Raw genomic sequence first — 18,551 nt, 5'->3', positions numbered from 1 at the left:
CACAGTTTGTTCAGAACGCTGCTGCCAGAGACCTCATTAAGCCCAAAAGAGTTGACAATATAACTCCAGTTCTTAGATCTTTACACTGGCTTCCTGTCCGTGACAGAATAGATTTTAAAATCCTGCAGTTGGTTTATAAATCTTTGGATGGTCTAGAGCCAAAATACATCTCTGATATCCTAGTCCATTATGAACCAACCACAACGCTAAGGTCATCAGGGTCATGCATACTTTCTGTACACAGAGTTAGAACCAAACACGATGAGGCAACATTCAGCTTTTATGCTCCTCACCTGTGGAAAAAACTCCCAGAATGCATCAGGTCTGCAGAAGCTCTCATTTGCTTTAAATTAGGGTTGAAAACCTTTTTATTTACTGCTCTATTTCAGTAATCCACCATATTGCACTACAACCCCTGAATTGTCTTGGATGTGAAATGTACTATACAAATAAACTTGCCTTGCCTTGCCATGGTCTCAGCGGTGAAATCAAAACGTTTTGTCACATTTAGCCAACACAAACAGCTGGTTGCTTCATGAAGCACAGCAGCATGATGATTATAGATGAGGAAATTATACTGGCTAGCCATTGGCTGAACCGACTGTCAATCAATCAATCATATTAAAAATAAATGTATTGCTTTATATAAACTTTCTTGACAAGGTACAAAAAAATGCAGCCCCCTCAGAGTTGTCATGGATGTGAAATCAAACAATTGAGACCAAAAAGCTTTGTTTTTAACTAGGCTGTAAATATGTTTATTTCTGCTCTAACATAGGAGTCATTGGAGATTAACTCGCTTTTGCAGCCAGCCTCCACTGGTCAGTGGAGGAACTGCAACAAACCTTAATTCTGCGTTAGCTTCAAGCCTTCAACACATAAGTTAGATGGTTGGCCCTTGCTGTGGCTAAGCCTAAGGTCCACCTCTCACACACAACATCTGCAAGAAATGTGATTGGTACATCTAAAAATGACTGCTGTTCCAACATTATCAGCTCCAACTTATGTAAACTATACTTTATTTGCTCTGTTGCTGTGTCTAAGCTACATAGAGGAAGTAAACAAAGGGAAACTCCTTGTCACTGCGAGCTATGATGCTGCAGGAAAAGAACCTACACTGCCCGCTAGCGGTTGGTGGTGTGATGTGATTAGAGAAATGCAAATGCAAAATAACGCAGTAACACCAGAGACAGTGCTTAGGGGCAGTGCATAGGTGCAGTGCGTAGCTGCCACACAGAAGTATCAATCAGGCTTTACACATCACATTTTCTGAGAATTTGAAATCCAAGTTGTGAATTATGTGAAGAATGGCTTATTGTACTGTTAAATATACAAACAGACTGCCACAATCTCCTCCAAGTTGTCCTCGAAGAGTCCAGGGACAAAGGCCACTGAATGGCCCATGGCTGCACATGGCCCATGGCCTTTGGCCGGGTGAGTAAATTAGTTAATTGGCTAGAAACTACTTTCACCTCCAGATAAAGCCTGCTAATGAGGACTAACGGATGTCTGGACCAACAGCCACTGGCTCAGTGCTGTGAGGCCCTCTTGGATCCAGACTGACAAACTAGACATAAAACAGACAGCCGATCATGCTCCACCGTGGTAACTGGTAGCCAGCCAGACACCTGAGCAGGTTCTTTACCCTGAGATAGTGTCAAATTGATGGTGTTTTACTGGATAAAAGCAGGCCTTTTCTGCTGAGGTGAGATTTATGGAGACCAGCTGCTTTCCCATGATACCCGAACGCAACAAACACCAGCATATTTACAGCAAACAACCAGCCCCTCTATTTATCCCTCCCCTCACCTATGTGCTGTAGGTCTGTTTTTTTCACCTTCAGTGCCAAGGAAGCTCTTCAGTATGTTAAGCACAATGTATTTTGTTACCTATGACCACACATATAGTAACGTATAAAAGCCACGACCGAGGATTCAGTAAAAACCTGTGATTATAATACTTGACTGTCAAAAATGTCTGTTCATGTCAACGCAACATTTCAGCTGTGTAGCAGTTATTGTCTGTTATAATACAATATATTAACCTGAACTATGATAGAGTTGTTCTTGTGATACTGTAGTTATTTTTCATAATGATTCTAAATATTCTAGGTACCTTACTGTGGTGGAGGGGTTTGTGTTGCCCGAGTGATCCTAGGAGCTATGTTGTCGGGGGCATTACGCCCCTGGTAGGGTCTCCCATGGCAAACAGGTCCTAGGTGACGGGCCAGACTAAGAGCGGTTCACAAGCTTATTATGGTAAACAAAACACCAAGGGCCGTTAGGTCGCCCGGATTGGCGTCACCGGGGCCCCTCCCTGGAGCCAGGCCTGGGGTTGGGGCTCGAAGGCAAGCGCCTGGTGGCCGGGTCTTTGCCCATGGGACCCGGCCGGTCTCAGCCCGAAATGGCAACGTGGGCCCACCTTCCCTTAGGCCCACCACCCGCAGGAAGGACCGTGATGAGCTGGTGCCATGTGGGCTGGATAGCAGTCGTGGCAGGGTGCCTCGACGACCCAATCCCTGGACTAAAACCCTCTCAGTAGGGACATGGAATGTCACCTCGCTGGGGGGGGAGGAGCCAGAGCTTGTGCGTGAGGTTGAGAGATACGAGCTAGAGATAGTCGGGCTTACCTTCACACATACTGTAGCTTGGGCTCTGGAACCCAGCTCCTTGAAAGGGGCTGGACCCTCCACTACTCTGGAGTTGCCCAGGGTGAGAGGCGGCGGGCTGGTGTGGGCTTGTTTATAGCCCCCCATGTGTTGGAGTTTACCCCGGTGAACGAGAGGGTCGCTTCCCTGCGTCTTCTGGTCGGGAAACTGCCTTCTTGGAGTCCCTGGGAGGAGTACTGGATAGTGCTCCAACTGGAGACTCCATCGTTCTACTGGGGGACTTCAACGCTCACGTGGGCAATGACCCAATCTGAACCCGAACGGTGTTTTGTTGTTGGACTTCTGTGCTAGTCACGGTTTGTCCATAATGAACACCATGTTCAGGCATAAGGGTGTCCATCAGTGCACGTGGCACCAGGACAGCCTAGGCCGGAGGTCAATGATCGACTTTGTTGTCGTTTCACCTGACCTTCGGCCACATGTCTTGGACACTCGGGTGAAGAGAGGGGCTGAGCTGTCAACTGATCACCACCTGGTGGTGAGTTGGCAGAGGAGGAGGTTGGACAGACCGGGCAGACCCAAACGGATTGTGAGGGTCTGTTGATAACATCTGGCTGAGCCTTCTATCAGGGACATCTTCAACTCTCACCTCCGAGAGAACTTCTCTCAGATCCCGGGGGAGGCGGGGGACATTGAGTCAGAGTGGACCATGTTCTCTGCCTCCATTGTCGACGCGGCGGCTCGAAGTTATGGACGCAAGGTCTTCGGTGCCTGTCGTGGCGGCAATCCTAGAACCGGTGGTGGACACCGGATGTAAAGGATGCCGTCAGACTGAAGAAGGAGTCCTACCAGGCTATGTTGGCCTGTGGGACTCCTGACGCAGTAGATAGGTACCGGCAGGCCAAACAGTCCTGGAGGCAAAAACTTGGGTCTGGGAGGAGTTCGGTGAGGCCATGGAGGAAGACTTTCGGTCGGCCTCGAGGAAATTCTGGCGGACTGTTCGGCGCCTCAGAAGGGGGAAGCAGTACTCTGCCGGCACCATTTACGGTGCGGGTGGGGAGCTGTTGACCTCGACTGGGGACATCGTCGGACGGTGGAAGGAATACTTCGAGGATCTCCTCAACCGGACTGACATGCCTTCCACTGAGGACTCGGGACGTGATCATGCATCACCCAAGCCGAGGTCACTGAGGTAGTTCGTAAGGGGGTGTATGAGATTCGCCCTGAGTACCTCAAGTCTCTGGATGTCGTAGGGCTGTCTTGGTTGACACGCCTCTGCGACATTGCATGGAGGAAGGGGACAGTACCGCTGGAATGGCAAACCGGGGTGGTGGTCCCTCTTTTTAAAAAGCGGGACCGGAGAATGTGTTCCAACTATAGGGGGATCAGACGTCTCAGCCTCCCCGGGAAAGTCTACGCCAAGGTACTGGAGAGGAGAATACGGCCGATAGTTGAACCTCGGATTCAGGAGGAACAATGCGGTTTTCGTCCCGGTCGCGTAACACTGGACCAGCTCTACACCCTCCGCAGGGTGCTCTAGGGTTCATGGGAATTTGCCCAACCAGTCTACATGTGTTTTGTGGATCTGGAGAAGGCATTTGACCGTGTCCCTCATGCCATTCTGTGGGGGGAACTCAATGAGTATGGAGTCCGGGGCCCTCTAATAAGGGCTGTCCGGTCTCTGTATGATCGGAGCAGGAGTCTGGTTCGCATTGCCGGCAGTAGATCAGACTTGTTCCCGGTGCATGTTGGACTCCGGCAGGGCTGCCCTTTTTTCACCAGTCCTGTTCATAATTTTTATGGACAGGATTTCTAGGCGCAGCCAGGGGCCGGAGGGGATCCGGTTTGGGAACCACAGGATTCCGTCTCTGCTTTTTGCGGATGACGTTGTCCTGTTGGCTTCATCGGACCAGGACCTTCAGCATGCGCTATGGCGGTTTGAGGCCAAGTGCGACGCGACAGGGATGAGAATCAGCACCCCCAAAACCGAGGCCATGGTTCTCCACCGGGAAAGGGTGGCGTGCCTTCTCCGGGTGGGTGGAGAAGTCCTGACTCAGGTGGAGGAGTTCAAGTATCTCGGGGTCTTGTTCACGAGTGAGGGAACGATGGAGCGGGAGATTGACAGACGGATCGGTGCAGCGTCCGCAGTTATGCGGTCGACGTACCGGACCGTCGTGGTGAAGAAGGAGCTGAGTCGAAAGGCGAAGCTCACGATTTACCGGTCAATCTACGCACCTACCCTCACCTATGGTCATGAACTTTTGGTAGTGACCAAAAGGACGAGATTGCGGATACAAGCGGCCGAGATGAGTTTCCTCCGCAGGGTGGCTGGACGCTCCATTAGAGATAGGGTGAGGAGTTTGGTCACCCGGGAGGAGCTCGGAGTCAAGCCGGTGCTCCTTCACATTGAGAGGAGTCAGCTGAGGTGGCTGGGGCACCTGTACCGGACGCCTCCTGGACGCCTCCCTAGGGAGGTGTTCCAGGCATGTCCCTCCGGGAGGAGACCCCGGGGAAGACCCAGGACACGCTGGAGAGACTATGTCTCTCGGCTGGCCTGGGAACACCTCGGACTCCCCTCGGAAGAGCTGGAGGAAGTGTCTGGGGTAAAGGAAGTCTGGGCATCTCTTTTGAGACTGCTGCCCCCACGACCCGGGAACGGATAAGCAGCGGACAATGGATGGATGGATGGATGGATGGATGGATGGATGGATGGATGGATGGATGGATGGATGGATGGATGGATGGATGGATGGATGGATGGATGGATGGATGGATGGATGGATGGATGGATTCTAAGTAAGAATAGCAGACAGTAAAAAACTGTATAGACACTACAGAACAAAATCAGACACAAACTTCACACTAAAATAATGATGACAATGACTGTACCCAAGCTTATTGTGTATATTGCTGTTACACAGACAGGTCACGACTTACATATGTCTCAGTGTACATGGTACCAATTACTGCCCTTCCATATATGCTGATTCTTTAAAATCCTGCTTGCCTTACTAGCTTTGTTCTTTTCATCTTCAATCTATTTTGATTCTGTCTCGACCCTCGCATTCCTCAACCTCCCTCTCCCTACATTAATTAATTTTCTCCATTTTATATGAAGCACTGTGCCTCCTCTGCCATTCGACTTTTCCATTGCTCTATTCTTTTTTCCATCTTAACCTTCATCCTCTTCTGTTCTCCTATAGATCATCCCCTCCCTATGTCTGGTGCAGTTGACAAAAGGGCATTTATTGTCTGTCTGTGTTCACTGTAGATCTTGATTCTGCCCGCACCAGACAGAGGCTAATGCATTATTTTGATTTCTCTGCATCCTTTTGGAAACAGAGCATATTAAGCCTGGCCAAATAATAGAGAAAAGGATGTGAAACATCTGCCTGAGAAAAGCTAGCAACATTAAAAATGTTTTATCCCCAAAAATCCATTGTGTGAGGATTTTAGTTGCCTTTGAGGCGACATCCTTTCGAGGGGCAAGAGAGATTCATTACCCCAATAATTTCCAAGGGTTGGTAGATTTTCTTACTTCCCTAAATAATATTCTGGAGTAATGCCTAAAGAATGTGATGTTTTTGGGGGAGGTGGAGGAGTATATCTTCATTAATATGTAGAATGCATCCTCTGATATGATCACGTCAGCCCTCCTGGAGAAGCGAAACATCTGCCTCCCAAGTTGACATATGCTTAATGCTCAAACTGTAAGAAGTTATTTACTATTCTTAAACAGGTGGTAGCAAATAGCCTGCCCAGAGCATCCAGAACACAGTGGAACTTCCACTGTCACGCTGTAAACACTGTATGAGCAGAAGGATGACCTCCTTGAGTGTTTCCAGACTTTCAGAGTCTTTGATCTTCTAACTGTTAGACATGGGGAAGGCTCGGGGAGGGGGACTCTTGAAGACAAGGCTTTCTGTTTATTTCTGACATTGCTCCACAAACTCACACATAATGTGTACCAATCATCTGCAGAAGAGGAACATAGATCCTCTCTTCATTAAAACCTTCTTCAAGGGTTCACAGACAGAATTGCTTATGGTCAAGTAAATAACTATGTTTAATATTAGCTTCGGAAGCTCCTCCACTTTGAAGAGGATCAAGACTTTCTTGATAAAAACTCCTTATAATGCTCAGGTTTTGCCTTTTCGTGGAAAAGTAGCTTGTGAGGGGTATTCCTGACTTTAATAAGGAGCCTCATTAAGAGGCTTGCCAGGCAGAAGAGAGAAGAGAAAAATTCCTGTACAAATGAAAAGGAGATGTTTGCATAACAATGATTAGTTGTCCTGTACTGTAGTTGTCCTTAATCATATTTGTTGACTAAAGTTTATATTCAGTTCATCAAAAAAAAATTCAGGGATGGTTAATGCATTATTAAGAAAACATAGATGCAGTGTTAAGAGTCTCGCCACCACCACAGGACAATATGGCTCTTGAAATCAACCAGCAGTCTGAACCTCTTTGCAGGTATTTTCTCTTACAGCTCATTATGCTTCTATTTTTTTTTAAAGTGCATTCTCACTCTTCATTCATCTCTCTTTCTGTACCTTTTCTGATAAAGCTTCTTCCAGGGTGGCCAGAGCTGTGTCGGTATTACTGGAGTCAGTTTGAAGACCCTGAACTCTTTCCCTCAATCCAGCCAGCTGTTTGTCCTTATCCTTTAACTGTTCCAGCAGGTTCTCAATCTGGACAGAGAAAGACAAAGATGGAGAAACAGAGGCAATGAGGCATGTTGTCAAAAAAAAAAAAACAGAGCACAATATTAAATTAATTATAGGCAGAATAGGTTTTGACACACCTGTCAAATTATGTAGCATTTGTTTAGTGTACAATGATAAGAGGATCTTGACTTTGGAACCAGTGAACACACAAGTGCCACATAAACATATTAAAGGAGCATGAGGCAGGATTGAGGCAGGATTTATGAAAAAAAAATCGTATACGTTTTAAGTTTTCTAGTAATAATGTCAGATGAAGCGTTCCAAACCAAAAAGAATGAGCCCTCTAGTGTATCTCTCCGTTCCCTTGAACAGGCTGTGTGCTGCAAAATGTGCTGCAATTCCACGCCGGAATTTCCCGCGCTGTCCTGCGGATGTGACGTCAAATGACGCTGCATGCGCGTTTTCCCCGTTCTCCCGTGCCGGCTTCGCTGTTGGCTGCAGTACCCCCGGCGGCCGTCGTGGCGAAGGGTGGCGCTATAGAGTCTCATTTCTTAAAAGGAGCCTCATGATCCTTTAAATTAAGAGATTCATTGAAAATACAATTTCTTCATCTAATCGCTACCATTCTTCATATAGCAGGTGATACAGATATGATAGGGTCTTCAAATAGAGGATAGTTCAATGTACGTCTGTTTAGAGACTTTAGAGAGGTCTACACTCTGAAGTTACAGAGAAAACCAAAAAGAACAGGAAGAAGATGTTCCAGTTTCCCAGGTCCCCGAGTCTTATTACACCACCACCCTGCCCCAGTCCCGACCAGTGCAGAGTCTGAACTGCAAAGTTTAGTTTTTTTTCCTTTGATTATTGTGATTCTTAACATTCTTCTCAGATGGGTTCCTTTTTAGTTGCAGTGTTTTATCCCAACAGAACTCTTACGACAGAAATGTTTCAATCAAAGTCAGACCGTCCAGCCTTAACAACATTCTTGTTCAAGTGTTCTTGTTATGTTCAGTTTTCAGATAAACATTTTAAATGTTTGAAACTGTGGCAACCTTGTGTTCTGCCAGTTGTTAATCCCAGTGACTAATTCTTGCATTTTCCATACTTTCCTTTCAAAGTCATTATTACTGCTTATTACCACCCTGTGAGTCTAAGAACATTGGCCTGTGAGGTCAAACCCCGATTGACTATTATCGACTTTAGTATCAGTTGAGTAGAGTTTTAGTTAAAGTTAATTCATCCTTTTGACTCTGCGTCTGCATCTGTCTTTCTGCGGCTAACCTCATGTTGCTAAAGTGATGGTATAATAGCCAGTGTGGTGTTCAACAGCCTTTATCTGATGAGCATCTGGAGAACAAAGCACAAGCAAACACAAAAACACATACAAAGACACACACAGGAGCACACATAATGCTCTGAGCTATACCAAACAAAACACTCACAGATGCAGCTGGGGTAGGACACGGTGCCATGCAATGAGACTCCTGAGGTAAACACATTAGTTTCAAAGAGAGACCACATCTGACGATAGGGCATCACTGATATGGAGACTTGGGTACTGCTTTTCCCATTTCCAATAAAAATTCCTTATAATTCCAAATGGATGTCATATTGATTTTACGTCAGTTAAAGTCAAAAGCTACTGGACTGTCAAGTGGGATCCCTTATGGTTCTGTTTTAGGCCCTATTATTCTTTTTCACACTATATATTCTCCCTCTTGGATATATTATCAGTTAATTCAGCAACATCTCATACCACTTTTTAGGATAACAATATTCAGCTGCACCTATAAATACTGAATTTCAGAAATAGTTAGCCTTGATTTATTGTTTGACAAACATCAAGAAAGTGTGACAGATAACTGCCTTTGGTTAAAGTCAGATTAGACAATACCTCTGAGCATTGCAGGACAATGTTATTCAACAAGTGAGGAAATAAAATAGCTCCTTGAGCGTATCATTCATGTAGGAGATTGGCTATGTAAAGCATCTACATTTCAATCAGTTTCCTTTGATAAGAAATTGTAAACGTCTAGTCTAAAATTATTTTTCCCACTTGAGAAGCATTTAAAAATGAAGATGATGATTTGATATGATCATCCGAATTGGAGATGATTATTCAGGCTTTTATTTCCTCACCTTTAGATAACTTGTCTTAACAAAAAAACCCAGCTCTCAAGTTCAGATTGTACAAAAAAATGTAGCAATGGATCCTTACCAGAACAAATAGAATAGCTGACATGACCCCAACTTTGTGGTCTTTTCAATTATCTTTACTTTGATTTAAACGGTACTTTCTGTTGTTATGCTGGAGGATGCAGTGCTAATTCTAAAGCTGATCAAGATGTATTTCTTCAGACAAGCTTTTAAGTAGTGATGGATATTATATGTTTCTATTTTCTGTTATATATATATATATATATATATATATATATATATATATATATATATATATATATATATATATATATATTCTATTTTTGTCTTTTATATCATTCTTATGTTTTATGTTGTTTTCTGTACTTTACTGTAAATAACTTTGATTTTCATTTGTAAGATACTAGTCAAAGTTTTTGTGCACTAGTGAGAATGGGTAGAAAAAAAAGAAAGAATAAGCTACATTCCAGTCATGGGTAAATAAAAAGATAATGAACAAATCCCCATGGCTATTTTGCTAAATAAAAAAAATCGAATTATACTCGGAGACTGGCAAACTCCCCGGAAGGCACAAGGGAAGATGTAAGGGAGCCATCTTGGTTTTGGCAATGGGAAGAAAGTGATAGCGGGGGATGTGAAAAAGTAGCCAGAGCCCTTCAGCAAATCTTGATATGTTAATGACAGTCATTACACAACCAAACGAAAGGCTCTGGTAGGCCAGCATGCAACTGATAGGGACATAAAATCCTTTAGGGAATGATGTGAAAGCTTGACGCAATCAAAGTCTGATAAAAATTCCCAGTAATTCATGATTGCTGTGGGCGTGTTAGAATGGGAATCTGTTCTGGAAACTGTAAGAAAGAGAGTCGTAGACAACTGTGGGTAACATGGGCTTTCTTGCCAATCCTTTCATGTTTTGACCCTATTGAAATCGAATGGACAGAAAAGGCACTCTTGCTCATTTCATTGGGATGCAGGCTCTTCTGTGTTAAATCACCTTGTTCAGAATTTTTATATCATCAAGAACTGGATTCTCACACGCTCAGCTTAACATGATGTAAACAAGGTCCAACATGCTAACAAACTGAATATTTTACTTTGGCCTGTGGTTGTAGTAGCCCAGTAGCTTGACATAACTTGTTCTTCTCAATGTATACATATGCACTCATGCACACCCTTACTCCGTATCCTTGTGGGCACCACAGAGCTCTATTTTAGGTCAAATTGAGCATGCCGCCCCTGGTCCTTAGATAAATGATTACATTCTTCACCAGTATTAAGTTTGCTTTGGCCTGGTCACACAAAATAACAAGACCTCGATGAAATATTTAGCCCCGTTGCTTAACCTTCTGTGAAATTGTGCAGGAAAACGTTGAACACAGCTTAGACCTTACTTTGCTGCGTGAAAACAAGTCACGAGCATCATGGATATGGGAAAAAGGGCAAGGAATTCTGTCACACTCCTTAAAGTTCAATCACTCTCCCGGAGGAAAAATGCCTTTTGTGGACCGGCAAGAAGCATGGCAACTCTGAGTATTTTTTTTGGGAGTAGGAGCTCTCCTCCAGTAGCTCAGCTTAATTATGATGAGAACAGCATCCCTTCATTTTATGACTTAGTCAACCCAATCTTGAAATATAGCAGAGATTTTATTTTGGTCCAGTGTGCAAAACATTGCACTTTCACAATAGAGTGAAAAAAAAAAAAAAATCATACTATGATGATACTTTTAAGAACCACGAGGATGCAGCTCATACAGTATGTTGCTATGTAACAATGTTACACTGTTAATCAATATAACATAAAATAACTATATTGAGTTTGTGGACTTGAAAGCAAATGTTTGAAAAACTTTTGATTACAGTTAAATGAACATTTTCAGTAAATCAACTCAAATGTTTTATGTTAATATGACTTAAATAGTTTTCATTTACGTCTCTCCTGAGATTAAGTTTACAGAATTTAAACAATAAGCAAAAGAACCCACACTTTTATGTAAGAGTAACGTTATTAATTTGTTCTTAAAGGTCACTGCTTTTACATATGGTCAAATTAAACAATTTGACTTCATAAACTCAAAATTAACTGGCTCGAAATTTCATGGAAGCTGATTGCCTCAATAACTTTGAGTACAACTAACTTCATCGGGTTTAGTACATTTGTTTCTGATATTTTCTCATTTCCTAATTGTATTTATTTTTTGCCCTCTACAATCTAAAATACCATAATTAAAGGCAATTTTTTAAACAAAAGTACATAAATTGACAAGTTACATGTATATTCATTATTAGGTGAAAACGTGAAACGAGCCACTGTGGTGCAACTTTACGATTTAACTGTTTATGAATATTTTAAAACTCCTGAACAAAGGTCAAGAAGAAAATTAACTGTGACAGAGGCAATCTGGTCCATCTGACTAAAAAAAACCTACAGACATCAGAGCAACTCATACAAAATATACTTTATTTGCTCCATTGCATGTCTGAGCCAGACACAGGAAGTAAACGAAACCCACGAAAAGCCCCTGCACTGTCACCCAACGATGCAAAGCGTAATTACAGAGCCACGCAAGCAGTAACATAAAGTATAAATGCCAGAGATAGTGTGACGGACATAAGGGCCGTGCATAGCAGTCAATTGTTTATTTGGACACTTTTAAGGAGGACAAGACGTTGGGTATGGGATTACTTTGCTAATTCAGCCAGACACCCAAGGATTCTCTCGAACATGTTGCCTTCTTTTGGCTTGGGGTGGACATTGAAAACGTATAGTGAGAGTCAATTAATTTACTGTACATGGCTAGATCATCTGCGATGGACTGGCGACCTGTCCTGGGTGTATCCCCTTGCCGTTTGCCTAAAAAGAGCTGGGATATGCTCCTCGTGACCATGTGGAACACTACAGTATGTCACTTACACATCTTCCTGTGAGACTGAGCTGTCTCAGTATGTGAGACAATAGTACATCAGGCAATGCAACATCTCTCTCCATGTTTCTCAACTGCATGCAAACACGCCAACATGCAGAAGTCTATATCACCAAACTCCAGCATTACGTCACCCAAGCAACTGCACCTCCCACTGAAGTAGACCACCTACAAAAAGCTGCTTACATGCCTGGCTCTGCTCTGCTGTGTGGACTGTCTGTCTCAGAGAGCTGTGTCCTCAAGAAATCATGACGTGTGTCTCCGTCATCCCCCAGACACGGCTCCCCAGTGTTTACAGTCACAATGTTTTGACTTAGATAACTTTATCGAAAAGTTGACAGGACAGAACCGGAGAAAAAAGTCGGAGTGATGAGGCGCAGTTACAGCACTGGCTGTGACTTTGTAAGTGTCATTGAAAGTCATAGCTACAAAACACATCTGAGGATCCAGATTTCATAGTAGGTGCTTTCTAGGAGTCACCAGCTTGTTGTAAATTACATTTGCTGACAAGAAAAACAATCTTTCAAGTGATAATTCTGATTAAAAAATTAGGAAAAAAGTGATGATAATGCTGAAATAACACGTAATCACAGTTGGTGTTTCTCTGTTACTGTATACTGGTCACAGATATCAAACGTGAGAGAGGAATCTGAAAGCTAAAAACATCTAAAATGCATTTAAATTACATTTAGGGAAACATGTTGAGCTTTTTTTCCTACTGCCAAAATTTCCTGAGGTCCTAATGACATGATTCTGACATGTTTTGGTCAATGTTTCAGATTCAATTGCCTCTTTCAGGATTTGTGTCTAATTTTGAATTTCCATGTAAATGTACATTTGAAAAGAAATTATGATCAATAGCCCTTGAAACTTTTGGAAGATACTGCATTATATGACAAATGGGAAATCGGAATTCTATATGGAAAAAGTTGAATAAAACACTAATAGTTGGATTTCTAAGCTTACATATACTCACCGGCCACTATTAGGTACACCTCTCCAACTGCTCGTTAATGCACATTTCTAATCAGCCAATCACATGGCAGCAATTTAATGCATTTAGGCATGTAGACATGGTCAAAATGATTTGCTGCAGTTCAAACCAGCATCAAAATGAGGAAGTAAAGGTGATTTAAGCGACTTTGAACGTGGCATGGTTGTTGGTGCGAGGCAGGCCGGTCTGAGTATCTCAGAAACTGCTGATCTACTGGGATTTTTTCCCGCACAACCATCTCTAGGGTTTACAGAGAATGGTCCGAAAAAGAGAAAATATCCAGTTAGCGGCAATTCTGTGGGCGCAAATTCCTTGTTGATGCCAGAGGTCAGAGGACAATGGCCAGACTGGTTGGAGCTGATAGAAAGGCAACAGTAACTCAAACTAGAAAATTTCATGAAATTTTGATATGGGCATGCCCTACGGCCCATTCGACCCCTCTCGCTGCTTTGGTTTGGGGCTGTAGTGGTTGTCTTCGGGGTGGTTCTATGTCAGTTTGAGGTGTTTACAGTTGTATTGCATTCATTCCTGTGCTCCCAATAGTTATTAAAGGCGTGCGCTTTTTGGCGTCTAGCGCCCCCCACGGTGACACTTTTGACTGAAAAAAGTAATGCCCATCGAGGCAACATGGAGACGCATCTAACGATGTATGCTATGCATGGGTGCACGTTGCGGTTCAGGCTACATTAATGGATAGGTTTTTGTTTCACCGTGGTAAATAAATCCATCCGAATGAATGGGGCCATTTGGCCTGGATTTTGACATAAAATTTCCTTAAATAACAGCTTCATGAAATTTGAATATGTTGAAGTCCACGGCGTGCCGAGTCGGGGAACATTTGTGGGATGTCTCTATGATAATCTGTTGCCTAGCAACAAGCGTCCAAAGTCAAACGGAAATAAAGAAAAAAATGAAAGGTCATTTTCGCAAAAAGTGTAATAATTGGCATAATGAGCTTGTACGGTCCGTTAGTGCCAATCGGGCCGAGTGTTTGAAAGTTTGAACAATGTCTCTACGATAAAGTCTGGCCAAGCAATAAACGTTCGAATTTTTGCCTTTTTTTTTGCTTTTTGGCATCGAGCGTTGCCACGGTAACACTTTCGACTGAGAAAAGTAATGCCCATCGAGGCACGATCGAGACGCATCCAACGATGTATGCCATGCATGGGTGCACGTTCCGGTCTGGGCAGCATTAACAGATGTTTTATTCACATGCTCCCCCATACAAATGCATAGGTTTTTGTTGCCATGGTAACAAGCTCCATAGGATAGAATGGGACAATTAGGCTTCAATATCTCAAAAGCTGTAAACGACAGCGTAATGAGACCTTAGTATGTTGTAGTCCACAGCAACCCCAGTCTTTTAACGTTAAATTAAAGTCTCTACGATATCGTGTTGCCTCGCAACAAGCGTCCGAAATTCCGTTAGCATCAAAATTCGCAAAGTGGAATACCTCAAAAACCGTAATAGCAAGCTTGACGAGACTAAAATATGTTGCAGTACAAAGCGTCCCGGGTTTGTCAATGTTGTAATGATGTCTGTACGATAAACCGTTGCCTAGCAACAAACATCCAAAATAAAAGGGATTTTTTTTTTAAATTGAAAGTTAAATATCGCAAAAACCGTAATAACTAGAATGATGAAGTTGTATGGTCCTTTAAAGACTATCGGGCCGAGTGTTTCAAAGTTTGAACGATGTCTCTACGATAAAGTTCGGCCGAGCAATAAGCGCGGGAATTTTCGCCTTTTTTTTTGCTTTTTGGCAACTAGCGTTGCCACGGTAACCCCTATTACTGAGAAAAGTAATACCCATCGAATCACGATGGAGACGCATCCAACGATGTATGCCATGCATGGGTGCACGTTGCGGTTCGGGCCGTATTAACGGACGAAAAAAAGTGCGGAATAAGAATAATAAGAAAAGGGAAACCTTTTCTGTATACCAATATATCGCCTTCATTTTCATGTTTTTCCTCATTTCTTCGGGCGTGTTTTAGTTTTTGGGGATTTTTTTTTTCCACATCAGAGCGGGGTCATGCTGTACACCCGCTGGTGTGACGTGGGACTTTTGCGACTTTAGCTTGTTAGCAAAATGCTAGCAACATTGCCCTTTGGGCCATTCTGGACGATTGCAATATGGTCATGCCATTACTTGGCATGCCCATAATAACCACTATGAACGCACAACACTTCGAACCTTGAGAGCGGATGGGCTACAGCAGCAGAAGACCTCACCGGGTGCCACTCCTGTCAGATTAGAACAGGAAACTGAAGCTACAATTCACACAGACTCAACAAAATTGGACAACAGAAGATTGGAAAAACATTGGCCCGTCTGGTGAGTCTCGATTTCTGCTGCTACATTCGGTAGGGTCAGAATTTGGGTTGAACAACATGAAACCATGAATCCATCCTGCCTTGGATCAACGGTTCAGGCTGGTGGTGGTGGTGGTGTCATGGTGTGGGGGATATTTTGATACTTTGGGCCCATCAGTACCAATTGAGCATCAGGTCAACACCACAGCTTAACTGAGTGTTGTTGCTGACCATGTCCATCCCTTTATGACCACAGTGTACCATCTTCTGATTGTTACTTCCAGCAGGATAACGCACCATGTCAAAAAGCACGAATCATCTCAGACTGGTTTCTTGAACATGACAATGAGTTCACTACTCAAACGGCCTCCACAGTCACCAGATCTCAGTCCTATAGAGCACTTTTGGGATGAGGTGGAACAGGAGATTTGCATCATTGATGTGCAGCCGACAAATCTGCAGCAACTGCGTGATGCTATCATGTCAATATGGAACAAACTCTCTGAGAAATGTTTCCACTACCTTGTTGAATCTATGCCACGAAGGATTAAGGCAGTTCTGAAGGCAAAAGGGGGTCCAACCCGGTACTAGCAAGGTGTACCTAATAAAGTGGCAAGTGAGTGTATAAACACTGAAGAAAGTATTAATAGTGCATTATGATGCCATTTCTTTCCTGAGTTAGGTCCACTTGTAACTCCTGACAGTAATTTGCTGTTAGCAACAAAAGAGACTTAATTTCCCGCTTCCATGGTACAGCAAAACAAGTGTGATTTAAAGCTGAAATTAGGTTTCAAATAAATACAATTTTATTTGGTTCTTTTTTTAGTGGGCCAATTTATTGGGAGCCTTGCTTTTCTTTGCAATCATTACAATCGTGATTAGCACTAGCTGAGTTTTAATGTAATGAATGGGAAGTATCAGGCTCTGTCCCTGGCAAAACAGAAAGAAAAAAAAAAGTGGTCTAAAAGCAGCTTGTTCCAGAGCGGAACCACAAACCCAGTCGACCCCTCTATCTTCCATCCAAACTAGAACTCTGTGGCCGCCAAGGGAATCGTTGCTCCAGAACAAAAAGGAGGCCAGTGTGGAGCGTGACCACCATGAAAATACAGTCATTTGTATTTTTAAAACTCTTTTGGACCAATAAAAATACCAAACAATAATTGCTCACTGTTTCAGAAAAGCAACATGCTTGTCATCACAGCTGAAAATATGACGGGGACAGCTGTAAAACCCAAAGATCCGGGCAGCGACATATACATGCACGGACACAGAAATACACAGTGGGACGACAACTTCAAAACGAACAAAATGTAGAAACATAGTGTGTTTTATTTTCCAGGTGAAATCTAGATCCCAGTGAAACAGAGAAAGATTAAAAAGCTATGTTTTGGATAAAAACATGCTGCTACATCCAAAAAAGGAGTATGTATGTATCAAACTCAGACGTTAATTTTTAAATTCCTATTTTTTGTCTTGATTCACAGATTAATAAAAGGAAAACTAAGAAAGAATATGGTCATGAAGATCAGGGTGGAACATTTCCTTTCATTTGTGAAGAGGGTGGGCTTGTGTACCTCCACCAAATTATCCTCGCTGCTGATTCACATAGGGGACAGAGTGTGGAGGGAACATACTGTGTAAGCTGGCGCCTCCATGTGGTAACTTTAAACTATAAACACAATTTTGCACAAACAATTTTTGATCAGTTTGGGGTTTGGCTTCTTCTGTTTGTCTGTGTCTGTCTGTCTGTCTGTCTGTCTGTCTGTCTTTCTCTGTGTGTCTGTGTGTGTTTGCTTATTTCGTCTTTCAACAACTTTATTTTGTTTTATTTTATCTATATACCCTGTGACCCTAAAAAAAGAATAAGCATGTACAGATGATGGAAGGATGATAGATGGATGGATTTATTAATATTTTTTCTGTGTGATATGACTGCTAACTGGCTCAAAACCACTGAAGAAATCAAATTGCAACACTATAGGACTAAATATTAATCAAATATTCTTCCATCATCACATTACAGAGGAGAATAATATAAGAACATATTCACTTCTTTGGCTTCACTCATGCATCAGAAAATACACAACGTCTAAACACCCCCCATTAAATATCATCAACTTCTTAAATTGATGGCTTGAGTCATCATGTTCTCCAGTCAAAAAAACAATGTTCAGTTTAGTTTTTTTCTGTTTTCTGAAAAACTTGAGAAAAAAGGCCATTATTTTAAGAGGGTTAAACATTAAACACAACCACATGACACTGGAACAATACAGCTAGCACATTAAGGGTAATTCTCATCACGCACTCATGGTGATGATGACAACTACAAAAGCAGCATTCTGGGAATGGGAAGGGACAATGTGGCACAGGGAAGCCTTAAAATGAGCTGTCTCCCATTTACTCCACCAACGACCTTCCAAATGTCATACTGGTGTGCTTGAGGAGTCATCATTATTCATCACTTATCAACCACAGTGACAAGGACTTGAAAAGATGAGTGATGCCTCAAGAGGGGGATCAATAATACTGAAGTTCTAAAAAAATGCACACTAATTCTGCATTTCACTATATGTCAATGATAGCAAAAAATATATATTATGAAGGAATAAAATAGATTATTTGGTTTTCCATCTGCTGTTTGTAGTAGTGCTCAATACATGTCGAGCCACAATGCCCGTGTCTCACTGTGCCTGCATTTCTCTCTTCTGCAGTTTCAGTTGCACCTCTTTAGACACAAAACCAAAAAAAAGGTAATGAAAAGACAGAATCCAGCATTGACTAACAGCCAACAAAAGTGGAGATTTTAAACTTTCTACAGGTTTCACAATGATTGTGACTGGGGTGTGCAACCATCACAGTAGCTTTTCTCCATTTATGTAAGAGA

The 18,551-nt window shown here is 42.8% G+C and overlaps 1 protein-coding gene across 2 annotated transcripts in view; it reads right to left on the bottom strand.

Annotated features, from left to right (window-relative positions):
- LOC133456455 (ERC protein 2) overlaps window positions 1-18,551 on the bottom strand; it is a 211,029-nt gene that overhangs the window by 145,776 nt on the left and 46,702 nt on the right. For both annotated transcript variants that reach the window (XM_061734932.1, XM_061734931.1), the window contains exon 7: window positions 7,162-7,299. In XM_061734932.1, coding sequence (XP_061590916.1) covers window positions 7,162-7,299 — 138 coding nt within the window. The remainder of the gene's footprint in view (window positions 1-7,161; window positions 7,300-18,551) is intronic.

Source organism: Cololabis saira, chromosome 12 (genome assembly GCF_033807715.1).
Source record: "Cololabis saira isolate AMF1-May2022 chromosome 12, fColSai1.1, whole genome shotgun sequence".
NCBI classification, from domain to species: Eukaryota; Metazoa; Chordata; class Actinopteri; order Beloniformes; family Belonidae; genus Cololabis; species Cololabis saira.
The sequence above is the reverse complement of the archived record's forward strand: the minus strand, read 5'-3'. Positions and strand labels throughout refer to the sequence as shown.